At 32.5% G+C, this 18918-nt stretch overlaps 1 protein-coding gene across 1 annotated transcript in view; it reads right to left on the reverse strand.

Moving 5' to 3' along the window:
- The window catches only part of LOC147070327 (uncharacterized), a 160031-nt gene that overhangs the window by 65697 nt on the left and 75416 nt on the right, over positions 1 to 18918 (reverse strand). The window contains exon 3 of the mRNA XM_085949876.1: positions 7268 to 7472. Coding sequence (XP_085806002.1) covers positions 7268 to 7472 — 205 coding nt within the window. The remainder of the gene's footprint in view (positions 1 to 7267; positions 7473 to 18918) is intronic.

The following is an 18918-nucleotide window of genomic DNA, read 5'->3' on the forward strand; positions in this document are numbered from 1 at the left end:
ATTCATTGATACTATGCGTAGTTACAACTTTAATTATATTATTTTAATGTCGATCACTGATGAACAAAACAAATAATACAAATAGCGTCACTGTCGTTCTCATAACGCAATGAAAAAAATAGTTATGGATTAAATTATACGTGCATAATATATTGTGGTAGTTTCATATAAGAATTATGAACATTTTGTAAAGCATGGAAAAGAGTTATTAAAAGGGTTTAGAAGGTATTCTGGCCATTTTCATGACTTCATCAATTGTTAATTATTGTGTAAATAATATTTATATACTTATGATATTTTTCTTGGTAGTTGTAAAAAAATATGATAAGATTAGGTACATACCAACTTTATAGAGGTTTTTAGGTAATCTTTTTTTCTATTATTTTACGTACACATGTTTCAAAATATAGATTCCAGCAAAAAAATCTTAATATATAATTAAAAGATAAAAATAACTTTTTATATACTTACCACGTTTATAAATTTCCTATTTAATCATATAAACTTGACAATTATTCTATGTATTAATAATTTAGGACAAATAAGGCAATTGTCAACAAATCATTTTTTTGCTATTTTGCAACAAACAAACAAATATAGAATACTGAAATGTCATTTTGATTCCCATAATAACGCACATATATATTAATAATTTAGTTGCTAGGACCACCCCCTTAGCAACCAATAATAGTGGATTGGATTACGGATTTCTTCCGAAATAACTCTTCATACAAAACAGAATTAACTGAAAATGAATTCAATTCTACTTAAAGATGGCTAAAAGTATGCATTAGCATCGTGTTCTGATGTATTCTAAAAGTTTAAAATGTCTAGCTAGTCGGGAAGTTAGTTAAAAATTGATTGTACTGGATAAAGAACCACCTGACAAACAAGAATACGAGGTAATAAAAACGTGGTAATAACAAGAATTTAGATATCTTTTCATACCTACATGCTAGGATGAGTGTTCCACTAATAATAAGTAAATTACATATTATATGTAATATTTGCATCAAAACTAGATTACAAACATATATAATACTATTTGTAGTGTATTTTAAATTGGTTTTAGTTATTTTTTTTTTATCGTCACTGTTCTGACAGAAGACACTAATTCGAAAAAATGACATATTGAGTTAGTTATACCAAAATGTTCCTTATTTTAAGCTTTACCGTCTGGAAACCTTCTTAATAAATAAACAGTCTTTCTTTTAAAGTCATCCTTTTTACGATTACTTAATAAACTCACATGATAGACCATTTAAACATTTTAACAACTTCAAAGTCAAATTACTCAAAACTAGTATTCTCCAGGTAGTGTGTTCTGCCAGAACAGCGACGTTATGTTAAAATCATTTGACGTATTTATAGTTATTAATTGAATATTTCACTTCCAAGTGTAGTTACCAAAATAACTGATGTCAACACCCACAAGCAGCAATTGCGAACATGCAGTAACCTTTGTGTTTACTCGCGGTTTTCAATCAAGGAGCTCTAACCAGTTTTCCTCCAGTCGCCCATGTTTTACGTGTTTCGCCTTTGGAACAGAGTGCTTTTCACGTAATCAGCTAGAAACTTAAGCGGGCACCGTGATGCACTCTGTAATCATCGAGTGTTGTTTGAAACTTCCCCATAAAACTTTTGTGAAGAAACTCCAGACGTCTTGTAATCGAGCGCGGATGAGACCATCGGAGCATTTTTGGAAAAGATTTCATACATACTCGATCATAACTTTCAAGTTATCCGGATTTTAAATATAACAGTAAGAAAGTAATATAATATATTATAAAACCAAAGATCTTATTTAAATTGTATCTATATTTTAATATTAAATACAGGCGGCTCTCGTGGTGCAGTGGGTAAGGCGCTGTCCTTCCGCCCGAGAGTTCTGCGTTCGATTCCCGGTCATGACAAAAACATTTATGTGTTTTTCTCAAAGTCTGGGTGTTTGCGATTGTTCAAAATTACTAACAACCACCTTGTACGAAAAAGCAAGGACATGGTTATTAATAATTCTAAAAAACAAAAAATATTAAATACAAATTTATTTAAATAACCTTACATCTTACCAATGGCGACTGGTCCTTTAGGTCAAATGGTCATTGACCTTCCTAAAATATCTATAGAATGTCAATTATAATTATTACTAGCGACACATGCTGGCGAAGATCAGCTAGTAATAATTATTATTACCTATCGGCTACGCTAAAGCGTCAACGTTAGATGCACGTTAATGCATATTATGTATGTATATGTAGTTACAATACACACAAGTCTCATTCTCAACGTCCAACTTCTCGTTTCAACACGCTTAGGTCAATTTACAATCTGCCGGAACTACTTTATATTTCATTCTCTCTTTTTTCATATGTGAGACGGACAGAAAGCTCAAAGCATTTTTTTCTTCATATTATTTTGCCGCACCATTAGGCTTCATTTCGGTCATTGCCGATTTGTATTGTTGTACACACAGAAAATAAATATTTCTGAGTTCCCTGGTCGTACAGTTGGTACCTACTACAGTACGCGACGACGACTCGTACTTTTGATAGTTGAAAAAGTTGTTTTAATCGTATTAATAAAGTATAAATAGTATTTGGTACAGTTATTATAATAAATAGACACACAAAATTTGGTTTTTAGTGATTTATAACATTTTTGTGAAGTTTTATGGCATTGGCGACGTGACAAGCGGACCTAATTTACAAAAAATCATAACATGTTGTATGCAATTTTGGTTAACGATGGTTGACGATGTGAAAAATGTAAATGTATGTAAGTATCTACCTATAACAAATTCTAGCACTTTTTCTATATTGTATAAAAAGCCAATTTGCAATACGTCTTTTAAGTATACAACGAAAAGGCAAATTAAAATAATATATTCAAAATTGACCTACTACTTTTTCGGGCCTAAGGCCGCCAATGCATCTTACATATTATTATATTTTTAAATTTGACTAATATTTTTTTTAATTAATTACTTTTTTTATTCAATGAATAATTCACAAGATTTAAGAATGCAACATTCTAATTATTGAACACTTCTGAGAAAATATATTAAAAACCAATAGAACAAAATCTTTTTGAAAAAAGTAAGACCCCGCTGGATCGAATCTGCATCTCTCGGATTTCGCGCCCACGCACATAGACCACTATGCTAAAGGTACCATACTTAACTAATTTTAACTAATGTCTCTTATAATACTCTAAAGTGTTTTCTAAATTGAGCTATTATTGGCTATCGACTTTTGTATTTAAAATCAAAGTAGGTATTACTTTAATACTAACCGACGTCACGGATCACTACAAGATATTTTAGTGTTATAACTTCCTTGAACTTGCTAATAATTTTTAATTAATTACTTTTTTTATTCAACGAATAATTCACAATATTTAAAATGTAACATTCTAATTATTGAACACAACATAATATCTAATTCTTGCTATTAAAAAAAATAAGGAAATATAATATGGAGGAACATAACTCACTACAAACTTAACATAACACTTAAACCACAAACGCAAATATATAAAACTATATGTAAATATCTATTTGAACCACGTTGTACGAAAAAGCAAGGGCATGGTTTGTATTAATTAATTTTAAAAATTTCTGTTAATTTCAATTGCTCTAAATTTATCTAAAATATAAGGTGTTGCATACTCATTTGTATGTATTTGCTCTATGAATATATTGTAGCTATAACTACTTTAATCATCAAAATCACATGTGTTAACAATACGTAATAGGACATTTTAAGTTAGGTATACTATAAAATTATTGAATTAGTATTAACCTCGTTCTTTGTCTGCTCTCCAATACACCCACCTTATTGCCACCATTTTGTGGTGCAGAGCATGAGATTCTCTTTCTCAGGTGGTGGCTCCGCGCTCTGTCCAAAGCAGTGAAATCCACGCTAGGAATTAGTTTCCATGCCGTGGATTCCCAGACTCTAAATGAGTCTGGAATGAGTGTTGCATTCTTTTTCGACCCTTGAGGCGATCTCCATCCTTCCGGATGAGCGCCGGCTAGTTTTTCTCTAACGTGGAAACAACTGCAAAAGACCGTCTCAAATGACTTGGGAGAATGAAGGTACGAAATAATAAGATGTGATAAGGGATTGAGTCGCTATATTGAACAAAGTTATCATTTAAACACAGCGACATATTAAATTGTTACAAATCATGGTATACAAGGACAGATATCGCCCCTCACACTTCTCCGTCACTAACTTATACATTAGTAATTAATAGAATGATGTAATAGTTGCGATGGCTTAAATTACAACGTAAACTCTGTAATTAAGTATGGCTTAACTACTGATTTCAAAACATTTAATCCCAATTCCATGGAAACTCTAGGAAATACTCTCAGATGCAGTGAAAGTTTAATGCATAAGCCTGCGCTTGGATTAGAATATGACTCGTTTGTCCCGGAAGTGAGAACACGAATTCAATTAAACTTCAAAGCTTTCACACCGCACTACAATAATTGCTTTTATAATATGAGCCTTAACTTTTCTGAGCGTTGACGTATAAATTTCCATAGAAATAATTACAGCTTTCCTATTGTGATTAATGTATTAAAATACATACAAAATTACAGTTTCCATTTTTAAATAGTTACAACTAACTGCGAATACTTAATTCAATATAAACAATTATTAGATAAAAAGAACTTTTTATATACCACGTTTTTTAATTTTTTGTTGAATCATATAAACTTGACAATTCTATGTATTAATAATTTAGGACAAATAAGGCAATTATCAACATTTTATTTTTTTGCAATTTTGCAACAAACAAACAAATATAGAATACTGAAATGTCATTTTGATTTCCATAGTAACGCACGTGTATATTAATAATTTAGTTGCTAGGACCCCAGACCCCTAGCAACCAATAATAGTGTTTTACTTTTTACGGATTTTTTCCAAAATAACTTCTCATACAAAACAGAATTAACTGAACATGAATTCAATTTTACTTAAAGATGGCTAATATATCAGAACACAATGCATTGGCATCGTGTTCTGATATATTCTAAAAGTTTCAAATATCTAGCTAGTCGGGAAGTTAGTTAAAAATTGATTTGAAGATTTGTACTGGATAAACAACCACCGGACAAACAAGAATACGACTCAAGAAAAACGTGGTAAAAAAATATAATAAATAAACAAACACTATCAAGTATCTTAAGAAAGGTAATGTCTTTTATGGCAAATTTTATGTGGTTTTAGGGATTGCAATACCGGTATTCCAAAACCGGAATCTCAGTATTTATCGATACCAAAACACCGGTTTTTGAAATGGTGACGAAGAAATAAAGACATGAGTCAATTTGGTTATATTTCACAATTTTTCATCATTATATGCGTATTTCATATTTTTTGCTGGTCAAATTTGGCTGGCAGTGAAAAGGTTTTTTAAAGATTTTTTTTTACCCATTCGTGGGTTAATAATTTATAATCCATTTTTGTTGTAAAATATTAATTTTCATGTTCGCATCAATATCACTCGTAACTCTGCAGTCTTTATGCTACCCACTGAACAGATAATATATAGAACTCCTATAGGCTATATACCTATACAGTCAATTTTGACGTAGGATTTTGAATGTGTGAATGTCCTACGAAAATGAACCACGCATTATAGACGTGCAATAGTGCGTGTAATATATCAATATTAAATGAGTGTCAATGCATAAACCGAGAGACGTTGTCAGTATTCGACGTATAACGTATTCTTGACGCGTGTTTAAATTTATCCCATATTCTTCCTTACTCGAGATCGGTTGCCTGCTTCTCCTTACCCGTTAGGTATTTTAGTTCCCATCATTTCTGAGTTCCCTGTTGCTACCCTATAGTAGGTCGAATGTTATATTTTATGATGATCCCATATTCTTCCTTACTCGAGATCGGTTGCCTGCTTCTCCTTACCCGTTAGGTATTTTAGTTCCCATCATTTCTGAGTTCCCTGTTGCTACCCTATAGTAGGTCGAATGTTATATTTTATGATGATCCCATATTCTTCCTTACTCGAGATCGGTTGCCTGCTTTTCCTTACCCGTTAGGTATTTTAGTTCCCATCATTTCTGAGTTCCCTGTTGCTACCCTATAGTAGGTCGAATGTTATATTTTATGATGCTGTGTATCGTGCTATTAACTTATTTGATATTTTAACTATTCATAACACTACAATAATCCAAGAGACCTAATGACTGTAGTGTAGTGAAACATTCGTATATTTTAGTAATATCAATCACAAACACCCAGGCTTTGAGAAAATCACATAAATATATTGTGACCTCACCGGGAATCGAACCCGGAACTCCCGGATAGAAGACCAGTGCCTTACGTACTGCACCACGAGAACCGCCAGTATTCTTGACCGAATCACTATCGACGTGCTATGCGAAAAGTTGGAAAGTGCTTTGACGATTTAGATGAAGAAATGCTACTGAGGAAAAATTTGGGAAGCATGTTTTCTCAATGTTTGTGGACATATTAAAAAGATTAAATTTATTATTGTTCTTTGATTATTTTACTTTTATATTACATAAAAATTTACTTTCACTGAATTTCTTACTGTAGGTATATTTTACCACGTTTTTATTAGATCGTATTCTTGTTTGTCCGGTACAGATTTTTTCTTGTGGAGTACACATTTTTTCTTGTTTGTCCAAGATTTTTAACTTACTTCCCGACTAAAATTTTTAATACTTCTAAATAGGTACTTAATACTTCTAATTTTCTCTTTAATACTTTTGGCCATCTTTAAGCAGAATTGAATTCATTTTCAGTTAATTCTGTCTTGTATGTTTCGGAAAAAAATCGTTAAAAGTAATATTTACCACTCACTATTATTATTGGTTGCTAAGGGGTCGTAGCAACTAGATTATTAATATATACGTGCTTTACTGTGGAAATCAATATGAAATGTCACAATGACATTTCTGTATTCTATAATAGTTATTCAGTATTTCTATCAAGTACAATAAAAAGTTTTTATTAATACATAGAATTGTCAAGTTTATATGATTCAACAGAAAATTTAAAAACGTGGTGTGTAAAAAGTTATTTTTAACTTGTAATTATTTTGTTATTAGTAATTACATATTAATCTATTGCATGGCTACTGTTTATAATCATTTATATAATTTGTATTATAATACTTCTATATATTATGGCACCTTGTAATGACATAACATCAATAAAATTTAAAAAAAAAAACAACCGCAGAACATAACAGGTAATCATCCTACCTGAGTACGACAGTCCCGTCCTCTGTGATGTCCAGGTCTGGTGGGGGAGCCAGACTCGCCCTTGGGGAGACCTTCTGGGCAGACCCTCGGCGGGAGTCGCTCCCGCCACTTCCCATACCGCAGACCAAGGAGGCTCTGGGGGTCAAGCGGAGGCCGCTCGAGCGCCGCGACCCACATGCTGAAGATGCCTGCAGGCCACCACCGTCTACAGAAAATTGAAGGAAAAAAAACAATTTTAATATTTTAAATACAGTACTTATGAAACAGAACATTGTTTGTACAACATGCTACGATATAAACCAAGACGGGTATTAGACAGCCGACAGTGACGTCCCTATAAAAAATGTCGCCCCATTTTTTTAAACAGTATTTTTCAACATCCTTTCATGACTCCAATATCTAAGAAATGAGCACCTTATTTATTATCAAAAGATACCTAACGACCATTTTCGATTTTTTTTCAAATTTTGATGCCAAACTGTTCTCTATGGCAATACCTATAGAATAAATAGTCATTCGTTTGCGTAACTGCTTTAAATACAGAGATAATTCATGTTGAAAATCATGTTCAGTATCAAATCGTGCTCAAATCCTTAATGGTTTAATTTCAAAATAGACTCATATCTATACAACCAATGACATCAGAGATAAAAACCGCCATTTTGATTTTTCGTCCAATTAAAACCCGGCAGGTGACGTGTTATTATCTACTTCTTTATTCATTAATTTTATCTTTTCTTATATTTTGCAATAATTAAGCCCACAGCAGTTTTTTCGCTTTTGCCAACAATTGTGTTCGTGGAGTTAAGCAGGTTTTGATAATATACGCCTCAAATGTGTTGTATAGATACATTACTAACAAAATATAATTACCGCTAAATCTAATTCTATTTAAGTAAATGCCATCTCTGCTTCAATAGACAATATTACGAGTCCACGGTTTCAAATGCATTTAAAAATACACCTGATAACTTGCAAAACTCGCGAGTGACTGGCAAAAATAATTAGCAAATCTGCACGTGTCATTGCTGACCATCAAAGACGTGACGTCCAAGGACAACGGAAGTAGACTAGACATCACGAACCCGACAAAAAAAATTAACTCCTGTTAAATCTTTTATGTTAAGTAATACATTTTGTTTCCAACCAGTGAGCTGATTATTTTAATGAAAATATATTTTAGTTGTTACTAAGTTTAGGTAGCTATTTCTATATATACCTAATGATTCTCCTCGATTTGCCGCCCCCAAGTGACACTCAACTTGCCTACCCCCACGGGACGTCACTGCAGGCCGGGACACTAAATTACGAGTTATGATGGTAATGCTAGTTATTTTTATTCAAACACGTGTGTTTGGATATGTGTTAATTCAATTAGCCAATACTCTTATATTTTTTTCTAAATGCTTTTTTATTGGTTTAACGTATTATTCATAACATTTTATTCAAAGCGTATAACTTTCAAATTCCCACATCTGTTAGAACGTCCAAATTGTTCCGGGTGAAAAAGCAGAACCTTTTCCAGGTTTGATTTTGTTTCTTAAAAAAAACATTATCTACATCTCTCCACCCACCTATACCCACCTGCCGACCTACCTGGTTATAGGTAAATTTACAATTATTTTATTTTACTTCCTAAACACATGCTATATTTTTTTCAAAACATGCTTCAAGCATGGAAACACCACAATTTGTAAATTGTCCTGTAATGTGAAATGACTTTGTAATAATTTCATCATTATCAGTTTTTTTTTTTTTTGAATTATTAATAACCATGTCTTTGCTTTTTCGTACAAGGTGGTTGTTAGTAATTTTGAACAATTGCAAACACCCAGGCTTTAAGAAAATTACATAAATATTGTGTGTCCTGACCGGGAATCGAACCCAGGACCTCTCGGGTGGAAGGCAAGCGCCTTACGCACTGTACCACGAGAGCCGCCATTGTTTTTATTGTATTATCAATACCGTTGAGAGAAGTTGAGAGAACTTTGTTAGTATTTTATATCAGATTTTGATAAATTTAATAATATACATTTAACAAAAATTAAAACATATAGACATAACATATCACTAACAAATAAATATTGTACAACACAAAACAATAAATAAAAGAAAACCCGGCCTAGACCATCAATCAATGAGTGGTTGCATTGCCTGATGCTCAATACGTTGTGTTTTAATTATATGGGAAGTGAATAATAGTTGCGATATCCAGTGACAGAACCATCCAAAATATCTTACGGGTTCTGTTCAATTCGTGTGATCTGAGGGTGTCTCTAATGTCATCAACAGATGGCTACCATTCGTGTATTTTAAATCGAGATAATACAGTTTGTGAATTTTATTAAATAATGATCTTAGGATTATTCAAAACGTTAATTTTTGTGCTTATAAATCATCATATCGTCACTTTACTATTAAGACCTCGTAAGTCCAATATTATGGGAAAATGAAGATTTTTCGACAAAATTTAAACAATTTTTTTTAAATCATATCAAAACCTTGGTTCTCTAGACTGGTATCATGCTGTCAATCTATCGACAAATTGTAATTGATTAATTTTCTCGTGGTTTCAAACGTGGTATTAAAACCTCGTATTTTACAATCAATGTTAGCAGATTCATCGATTAGAGAGGTGTTTAAAATACTGTTCTTAATACGTTTTTTCCTTCCTCTCAACATTCTTCTCAAACAGACTTACGAGGTTTTAATAGTAAGGTGACGATATATACATACTGTTACCAATACAATAATGCATCGCCAGGGCATATGAGATGATTCACTATTGTGTTTGTAAGACTTGGCCAAAACCAATTGCATTATTTTAAAAAAATCACACCATTTTCGGAGAGTAGGGTTTAAAAAAAATACTAATAGACATCACCTTAAGTATAGGTGGTCAACTACACGTCTGTACACTTATACTTGAAAATCGGATAATAATCTTTATGTTACATTTTTTCTGAGAGGGTTGTGAGACCTTTTACCAAGCCATCCGGTCCATTCCGTTGCAACATAGTATATAGAAAACTGTATTTAAAATTTTATTCGAAATATTTCATTTCTAATATAAATTTTCTTTATTTTATTAAGCATTGTGACCACGTGATAACTTTCATTTTTAACTACATCAACCCTCCTGCATTGAAATGTCACTAATTTATCATCATTGTCATCCATTCTAAAGTAACTCTTAATATTATTATTAGACCACCTATTATTGATAGAATTTTCTATTGATTTGTTCCGACATTTACTGGTTGGGCCAATTATGGCGGCCCGAATACAATATAAATGTCTTATCCACTTAACACCATTATCCTTACCAGGGTTACTATTAATCGGTAGTCATTCATCAACCGAGTGAGTGTACACACCTATAACATGTAAAACATTAAGGCGTCTTTACGTACACTGGTTTAGACAGTCAATCGCCGCGCATATGGTGACTCAATAACCAATGATACCAACAGAACTAACCTTCCACTGGCAATGCCAATTGGGAGGGCGATAACTATCTTCAACCAAATTTCTTGGGTGTTGATATATTCCACTTGCGTGAGGGTGAGTTTAGGTGACTGCTATTTTATAAATTCCTAAAATAGGATCTACTTAGCAAACTCGGTCTTTGAATTTCTATATATGTATAACTGTATTTTCACTGCTTTTGTATGTTTATAATAAGTTCTCTTTTTATATTTTCATTGTTATCGCTTTTATTACTGTTTTTTTTTCTTCCTTATAATAATGTTTGATGTTATGTTGTGAACGTCTGAAACTTATAATTTTTAATATCCACAATATGTTTAAAAAATAATTGAATTGAATTGAATATATAATGGTCAGTGCCAGGCATCTTTGGTAAAACCCTCCCTCCCCTCGCCAGCATCCGAATCATCCCCATCATATTACAGCCCACTGAAAAGCGCAGTCATTTACCATTATTATTGTATAGTGGTATATAATCCTGATCAACTACTTCATCTGATAATCTTGAAATTAATACGTAGGTACCCCAGGATACGTTTTTTAATAAAAAATACTTAAATTAAACTGTTGGTATATTTATAGAAAATACTAATTCTTCTAATTTTCACGGTATTATTTGAAATAGTTTGCATAATTATAAAACTTTGCCCTACCCTCTCCTGCGCCCGGTATTAACATATGGATCAGAACGCTGAGCACTCAGCAAACAGGATGAGAGAAGTATGGAAATCTTTGGAGGAGAGTTTTGAGAATAATCTTTGGATCTGTTCAAAAAAGTGGCATTTGGAGGTCAGGGTATAATGAGGAGCTATACACACTTTATGGGTGCGAAAAAATAAAAGACTGCGCTGAATCGGCCACGTGTATAGAATGCCGGTGGAGATACCGACGAGGCGGGCTATGTACACAATCCCCGATGGCAAGAGAAGGCCTGGACGGCCGAAATCTAAATGGCTGTACTGTACCACGGGAGATTTAAAAATGCTCGATCAAAACAATTGGAGAGTGTCAGCGCTAGATCTTCCAGGGTGGAGGAAGTTTTTGAAGGAGACTAAGACCCACCAAGGGTTGTAGTGCCATAATTGATGATGATAAAACTTTGTATAAACAAAATCATCAATCAAGCAAGTATGTGCTACTACATGTGCATATATATTTTTTATTATATATAATTTCAAATAACTCACTAAAAGAAGTATTTCTTATTTCGAGATTTAAAATTCTGCCAGGGTTGCAATCCATTAATAAACAATGTTCGAAATGTAAAAATATAGTTTTGGGTTACTAAATGTCAAACTTTATTTTTATCCTCAATCATATTATTATGTATAAGTAAGTATAAACAAATATACGAGAGAAAGTTTATATTATATTTGTACGTATAATTCAATAAATTCATATGTTCTTCTTTTATCAGAAACCTGAAAAGTTTTCAAATCCAATCACGTCCGAGCAAACTTATTCTCTGATTGTATTATTGATTAAAACTTTTTTTTCCAAAGGAGTTTACTTTGTTCGGAATACCTTCGATGCGAGAAGATTTTTTTTTCTGCTTAGTTATTTATAATACGTGTTTAAAATTTCAAAATGTATCTATTTTGTTTTAAATAAATATTATTATTGTACCACGTTTTTCTTAGCTCGTATTCTTGTTTGTCCGGTGGTTGTTTATCCAGTACAAATCTTGCAATCGATTTTTAACTAACTTCCCGACTACGAGTACCTAGACATTTGAAACTTTTAGAATATATCAGAACACGATGCCAATGCATTCTTTTAATACTTTTAGCCACTTTTAAGTAGAATTGAATTCATTTTCAGTTAATTCTGTTTTATATGAAAAGTTATTTCGGAAGAAATCTGTAATCCAATCCACTATTATGGGTTGCTAAGGGGGTGGTCCTAGCAACTAAATTATTAATATATACATGTGTTACTACGTAAATCAAAATGATATTTCAGTATTCTATATTTGTTTGTTTGTTGCAAAATAGCAAAAAAAAATGATTTGTTGACAATTGCCTTATGTGTCCTAAATTATTAATACATAGAATTGTCAAGTTTATATGATTCAACAGAAAATTTAAAAACGTGGTATATAAAAAAGTTCTTTTTGTCTTGTAATTATTTTTAAATATTTTTTATCATTTGATATTCACCGTAAATTTAAATTGTTTAACGTGTTTTGATCACAGCATGAGTACCAAAATGTACGTTTAAATTTATAAATAATAATTTTATAATTATTGTCCTATTAGTAAGATCTCTGAGGGGGCATGTGACTTGACTGGGAGGACAGTGGGATCCCCATTAACGGCTAATACCTCAGTCACTGTAATGTCCACAATATGTTAAAAAATAAATGAATTGAATTGAATTGAAAATGTCATCGTTGTCTTTGCAAACGAGCCAGAAGACATTTAGAACAAAATGCAAGAGATTTCAAATGAAAGCTGCATAGCAGGCTTAAAGATTTCAACTTAAAGCTCAAAGACAAAAGTAATGATAAACTGCTTTGCTAAGCCAAAAGCAATCCTCATTAATGGCAATCAAATCGATTGTCAATAGCTACATCTATCTCAGATAACAAATGTTAATTGATGGGTGGTATGTATGATGAAATTTCTCGATTTCCCGCAGAATCAAACTGGCATAGAGTGCAAGTGTTCAACCAACGTGTGCTACCAACGTTCAGCTAGTTTCAACTACCAGCGTGTGAAAAGTTGACTGTTAATGTAAGAGAAATTTAAAAAAAAAATACGAGTAGCGCAATGTAGCATGGAAATGTGCATGTTGGGCGTAACGAGGAAAGATCACAAAAGAAACCAATGACTAAGAAAGCATACAAGAGTGAACTTTGTGATCGAGGTCGCAAAGCAGATGATTTGGCAATGTCGGACATATCGCTCGGCGAGTGGACAACCGCTGGACAAATGCCGTTCAAAGAAGTACTCAAGGGGGCACTAAACGTCCACAGGGCTTGCCATAAAGCCCTCTGGATAGACAAACTTAGAAAGTTCGGTGGATCTATGTAGCAATAAAAAACTAAGGACCAGAGAGTAGGAGTAGGAGTGGAGAGAGCTATGATGAATTATTATCAATACTGTCTAGTAGGAGTATAAAAATCTAAACGTCAAACAGTTAATATTGAATACCAAGCGATAAATATATTTTTTTACTTATCATGAATTAGCATTCAAATTAAATACTGAATCTCTTGACAAGATTACATAAATTATTATCTTAAATTTTTCTTCCTTTCGTTATAACCACATTGGTTTCGTTTACCATACACCTCCATATAAGTATGTCCAACACCACTTATCTCTTGTTTTAGATAACCAAGATAGTTAAATCTGACTCAATGCTACCCCTACCTTGTACAAGGTTGATCAGATCTGTGTTTGAATTAGGCTTTCCAAATGTAATTTTTTTCATGTGTGACTTTGACCCAGTCTTGCACAAAGAGTCACTGGGAAACTTTGAAAGGATGGTACTCCGTGGTATCTTGTGGAAAGAGACTTGACGAAAAACTCTATGAGCTATATAGGAATCTGCATGTGGTTATAATTATTAATGTGGGACATCTAGGATGGTAATGGAGAACCTTATACACTGAACGAACGAGTCATGCAAAACAACATTTTAAAAATCAGGTGCCAGAAATGTAGTTTGATAGATAACTTTAAACGAGAGCTTAATACACTGTGGATAGAAAACTGGATGCATGTTCCTTTTACACTTCTTCAAGACGGGATCAAGAGAAGGCTTAAAACTTATACTGGACTGTAATACCAGGAAAATAGTATTATAACATTTATATCAGTGGAAAAGGGTAGAGTTAGGCTGTGGAGATTCTATATATTACATTGCAGACTAACCTTTATCAGTCATATGTATTTTTTTTTTCATTAAACTTTTAGTTATGTACTACCAAACCAAGTAAAATTACAAATTGTAGAGAGTATCGGTTAGTTTTTTTTTTAATTCAATTAATCTTTGCCTTGATTAAACTATAATAGCCGTGATAAGGTTGTAGAGATCAGACAAAAATTATGCACAGTTTGTCGGTCATACTTATTTGTTTTCATTGTATTAAGAATACAAATTGCATATTATGGTTTTTAAAATTCGATTAAACCCTGCCTAACCAAACCATAATAGACATAATTACAAGATAAAAAGAACTTTTTATATACAACGTTTTTAAATTTTCTGTTAAAATTTTATGCTCAATATGCTCAAACTTGTACTTGATAATATGAAGTAAATAAAAAACAAACAAACAAACAAATAGAATACTGAAATGTCATTTTGACATTTAATTTTGATTTCCATAGTAACGCACGTATACATTAATAATTTAGTTGCTAGGACCACCCCCTTAGTAACCAATAACTGTCTTTTACTTTTTACGGATTTTTCTGAAATAACTTTTCATAAAAAACTGAATTAACTGAAAATGAATTCAATTCTACTTAAAGATGGCTAAAAGTATTAAAAGAATGCATTGGCATCGTGTTCTGATATATTCTTAAAGTTTCAAATGTCTAGCTAGTCGGGAAGTTAGTTAAAAAGCGATTACAAGATTTGTACTGGACAAACAACCACCGGACAAACAAGAATACGAACTAATAAAAACGTTGTAAAAAATATTCTTCTATCTATAAAATATATATGATTTAATAGCATAATGTAGTTACTTATGTTATATGTAGAGAATTGTTTTTTTTTTATCTAATATATATTATGGTTAACCGCGCGGTTTAAGTGTCACCCATAACATCGTGGGTCGCAGTTCGAATCCTGAATCTGGCAAGTACACATATTGTTTTTGAATTTGTGTATAAGTCAGAGTATGGACATAAGAGGCTGAACAAGTGGCTGACATCCATTTGTCGTAAAAAAAATCTGTTAATGCAAAACCTCCACTCTGTGGAGGCCCATATGGTCTTATTAGCATTGGACATAATCGGATTATGGTTTTCTTTAGGCATGGTTTAAATGAATTTTAAAAACTAACCAATACCATCTGCGATTTGTATTATTAGTTCAATGTAAACAAAGAAATATCCTCACGTTTGCACTATGTATGTCAGATCCCCACAACCTACATCAACCCTTCAACAGTGATTTATATACTGAGTGACATTTTTTTGTTTTTTGAATACTTACATAAAAAATACCCGTAATAAAACAAGTAAATATTTTTGAAGTTATACTTCTTTTGGCGCGTTTGGGAAATTAGATCAGAGTGTATTTTTGGCGTGTGACATGTAACACATAATTTATTTTTTCACAGAAAAAAACGCACTCGATTGGATTCGAACCACCGATTGTTCGGTTATCAGCCGAAAGCACTTACTTTACGCCACAGTATGATACTGCAATCGTGATGATTATAAAGTATTATATTATAATTTAGATTTGTTCCGTTGCCTAGGCAACGAATTTATCATTTTCGGCCATTTGCAATTCCTTACGTAACCAAACGATTAAACGTCAGATTGACATTTGGTACTTTGAAAATAAAAACAACCATTACATAATTTAGTAATATAAGTTAAAGTGTATAGAAATAAGCTAACGGCGTTCCAATAAGCGGTCCTTTTTCTTGGGTGTGTAATTTAACAAGATAATTAAGAGCTAGTCAAAGAATCTAGTTTATCACAAGTTTTGTTTTTGTTTTGTTACGCCAAAGAAGCCGATTTTTTTATTTAAACATCTACTTTGACTTACTTCCTTACCTGTAAAACTGTAATAATATTTTCCCCGTTTACACTGTTTTGTGTGAAAATCAGTTGCGCCCGGGGCTTATTTATCTTTTCACGTTAATCCATCACTTGTTATATGCACATCGAAAAACATTGAGTAACACAGATACACCAGTCAGTAATACTTACACCAAATTAACATAAAACACTCTAACACTCACTCACCAGCGACAGAACTCCATGATATAAAACGGTCCCTGGTGTCCGATAGTTTTCTACGCCACTTATGTTTGCGGGCATCCTTTTCTGTATAAATGTTTATTTGTGTATATTATAAAGAAAACATCAATCATGTATTATAAGTATTAACGTCTACCTATTTAAATTACATCATTCAAATTATTTGCGAATCGATTCGCACAGGTAAATAATGATAACCTTGACCTAATTAGGGATATCATATTAGTGACATTTCTGATCACGTAAATATCCGTTACTCATATAATGTTTCAGGCTTTCACGGTTGTTTTTTATCTTAATAGATTTTTGCGTTCCCAGCGTGTGTCCTTCTTCCTTCCTCTGGGCAACGTTTGCTCTTAGCTAATCAGATTCCTTTTGATATTCTTAGAGCAACGTTTACATTCATATACCTATACTACATTTCATCATAAAACATAATCATCTCTTTATAATGGCCTCTGCAAAGAGCCCGAAACGTCGAGGAAAGAAGGAAGGAAGACACACGCTAGAAACCCAAAGAATCTACTACGATATTCGTTACTTAGTTAACATGTAAATTTTTATTGCCATAAATAAATCCGTAAATGGATAAATTTTGGTGAGTAAAATTATAAAGCTACATCTAGTAGACAACTGGGAGACAGTAGCAAAAGACTGAGCATCATAGATACAACCATCAAAAAAGAAAATAATAAAGCGCGAAATATATTATGGTTCATATGGTGTATTATCACGTGACGTCACAGTAAGCTGCCGCTACGGGAAGATAGTATGCAACGTCTTTATCTTGGTGTTTAAAATGTAATCAGATTGATGTTCCCATCCCGCAGCACATTTTTAACCTTTAAATTAAACGATCACCAAAATCACCTGTACAACAATGAAGTCATCTCACGTTTTTCTGCATTGCATCGACAACTGCATGCCTCAATGAACGTTTTTTATCATTTTTTTATACATACATTTTCGAATCATGTCAAAATCGCATGTTTTTTTTTGTTTTTAGCGGTTGGCACTATGTATTTTCTATAACATACTAATTTACACGTCAATCTAACTGGCAACTTTATAAACGTATACGATAACTGATGGAAAATATATCCTGTCTCCTCTTGCAGTTTTGCATTTATACGTCAGTTTAACTGACAGCTTGACTGAACCGGAGACTGATCAGACAGCAACTGATCATTTAAAAGCAGCTTAATAAATAACTTATGCTAATTATTTAATTAATGTAACAGCATATTAAACTAAGTACATACCTACATGCGCCTAGATAATCTATAAATAATTGTTTGCTTTGGTTCTGAAGAAATAAATACCTAATTTGTTTTAATATTTCAATAGAAATTTAGACTTGGCATACATATTTCATTACATATTTAATTTATATTACGTGAGTCAAAAATGGTTGAAATTTATCGAAATAACATCAGTATAATTAGCGAAGGAGACAATAACGGATGAAACATCAAAGGCACAATTAATTCGAAGTTAATTCATTTTACATTTCCAAGGATTCCCGTCCGATTTTATATTACCTAAAATATTTATGTAATATAATATTATTATTGCAATATTTTAGATGTTCTTTCATTCTTGTTGCTTCAAAGGGATTCTGTGGTGGCATAATATAGGTTAAGTAGGCAGAAACCTTCACGTTCAACTTCAATTGGAACAGTTGAAAAAGGGGGGAAAGATGATGAAAAAAAAAATTCTATAATTTTATGATAAATACCCAATACTCTTGCCAAAAAGTAAAATGATAAACACAACACTGATATTATAAGGCCGTCTATAAATAGTATCCTAAGATCTAGGTTTGACATTCGTCTGTATTTAGGGTATGCATAGAATAGAGCAACTTTTGAGCTGTCTCATTAGTGCGTAGCATTCTTGAATATGGGTCGATTATCTGGTGTCCTTATGAGGTTTTCTATAAGCTTAATTTAGAACGCGTCCAGAAGAAATTTCTTCGATGTCTTTATTTTAAAACATTTAACTATTTTCCTTTCGATAATTTGTCATATGATTATTTTCCGACTGCCTTTCTACAAGGCATGCTTACTTTTCACTCACTTGAATCTCGTCGGTCTCTTCTGCTGTTGAAACACTTTTGCCTGTTATCGCGAGGGATGGTTTCCAATCCTGGTGTCCTAATGAATTTGAATTTCCATGCGCCTGTCTATTACCTACGTGGTCGCAGCC

The sequence above is a fragment of the Rhyacophila brunnea genome, unplaced genomic scaffold (assembly GCF_057557595.1).
Source record: "Rhyacophila brunnea isolate RB1 unplaced genomic scaffold, BYU_Rbru_1.0 scaffold_22, whole genome shotgun sequence".
NCBI lineage: Eukaryota > Metazoa > Arthropoda > Insecta > Trichoptera > Rhyacophilidae > Rhyacophila > Rhyacophila brunnea.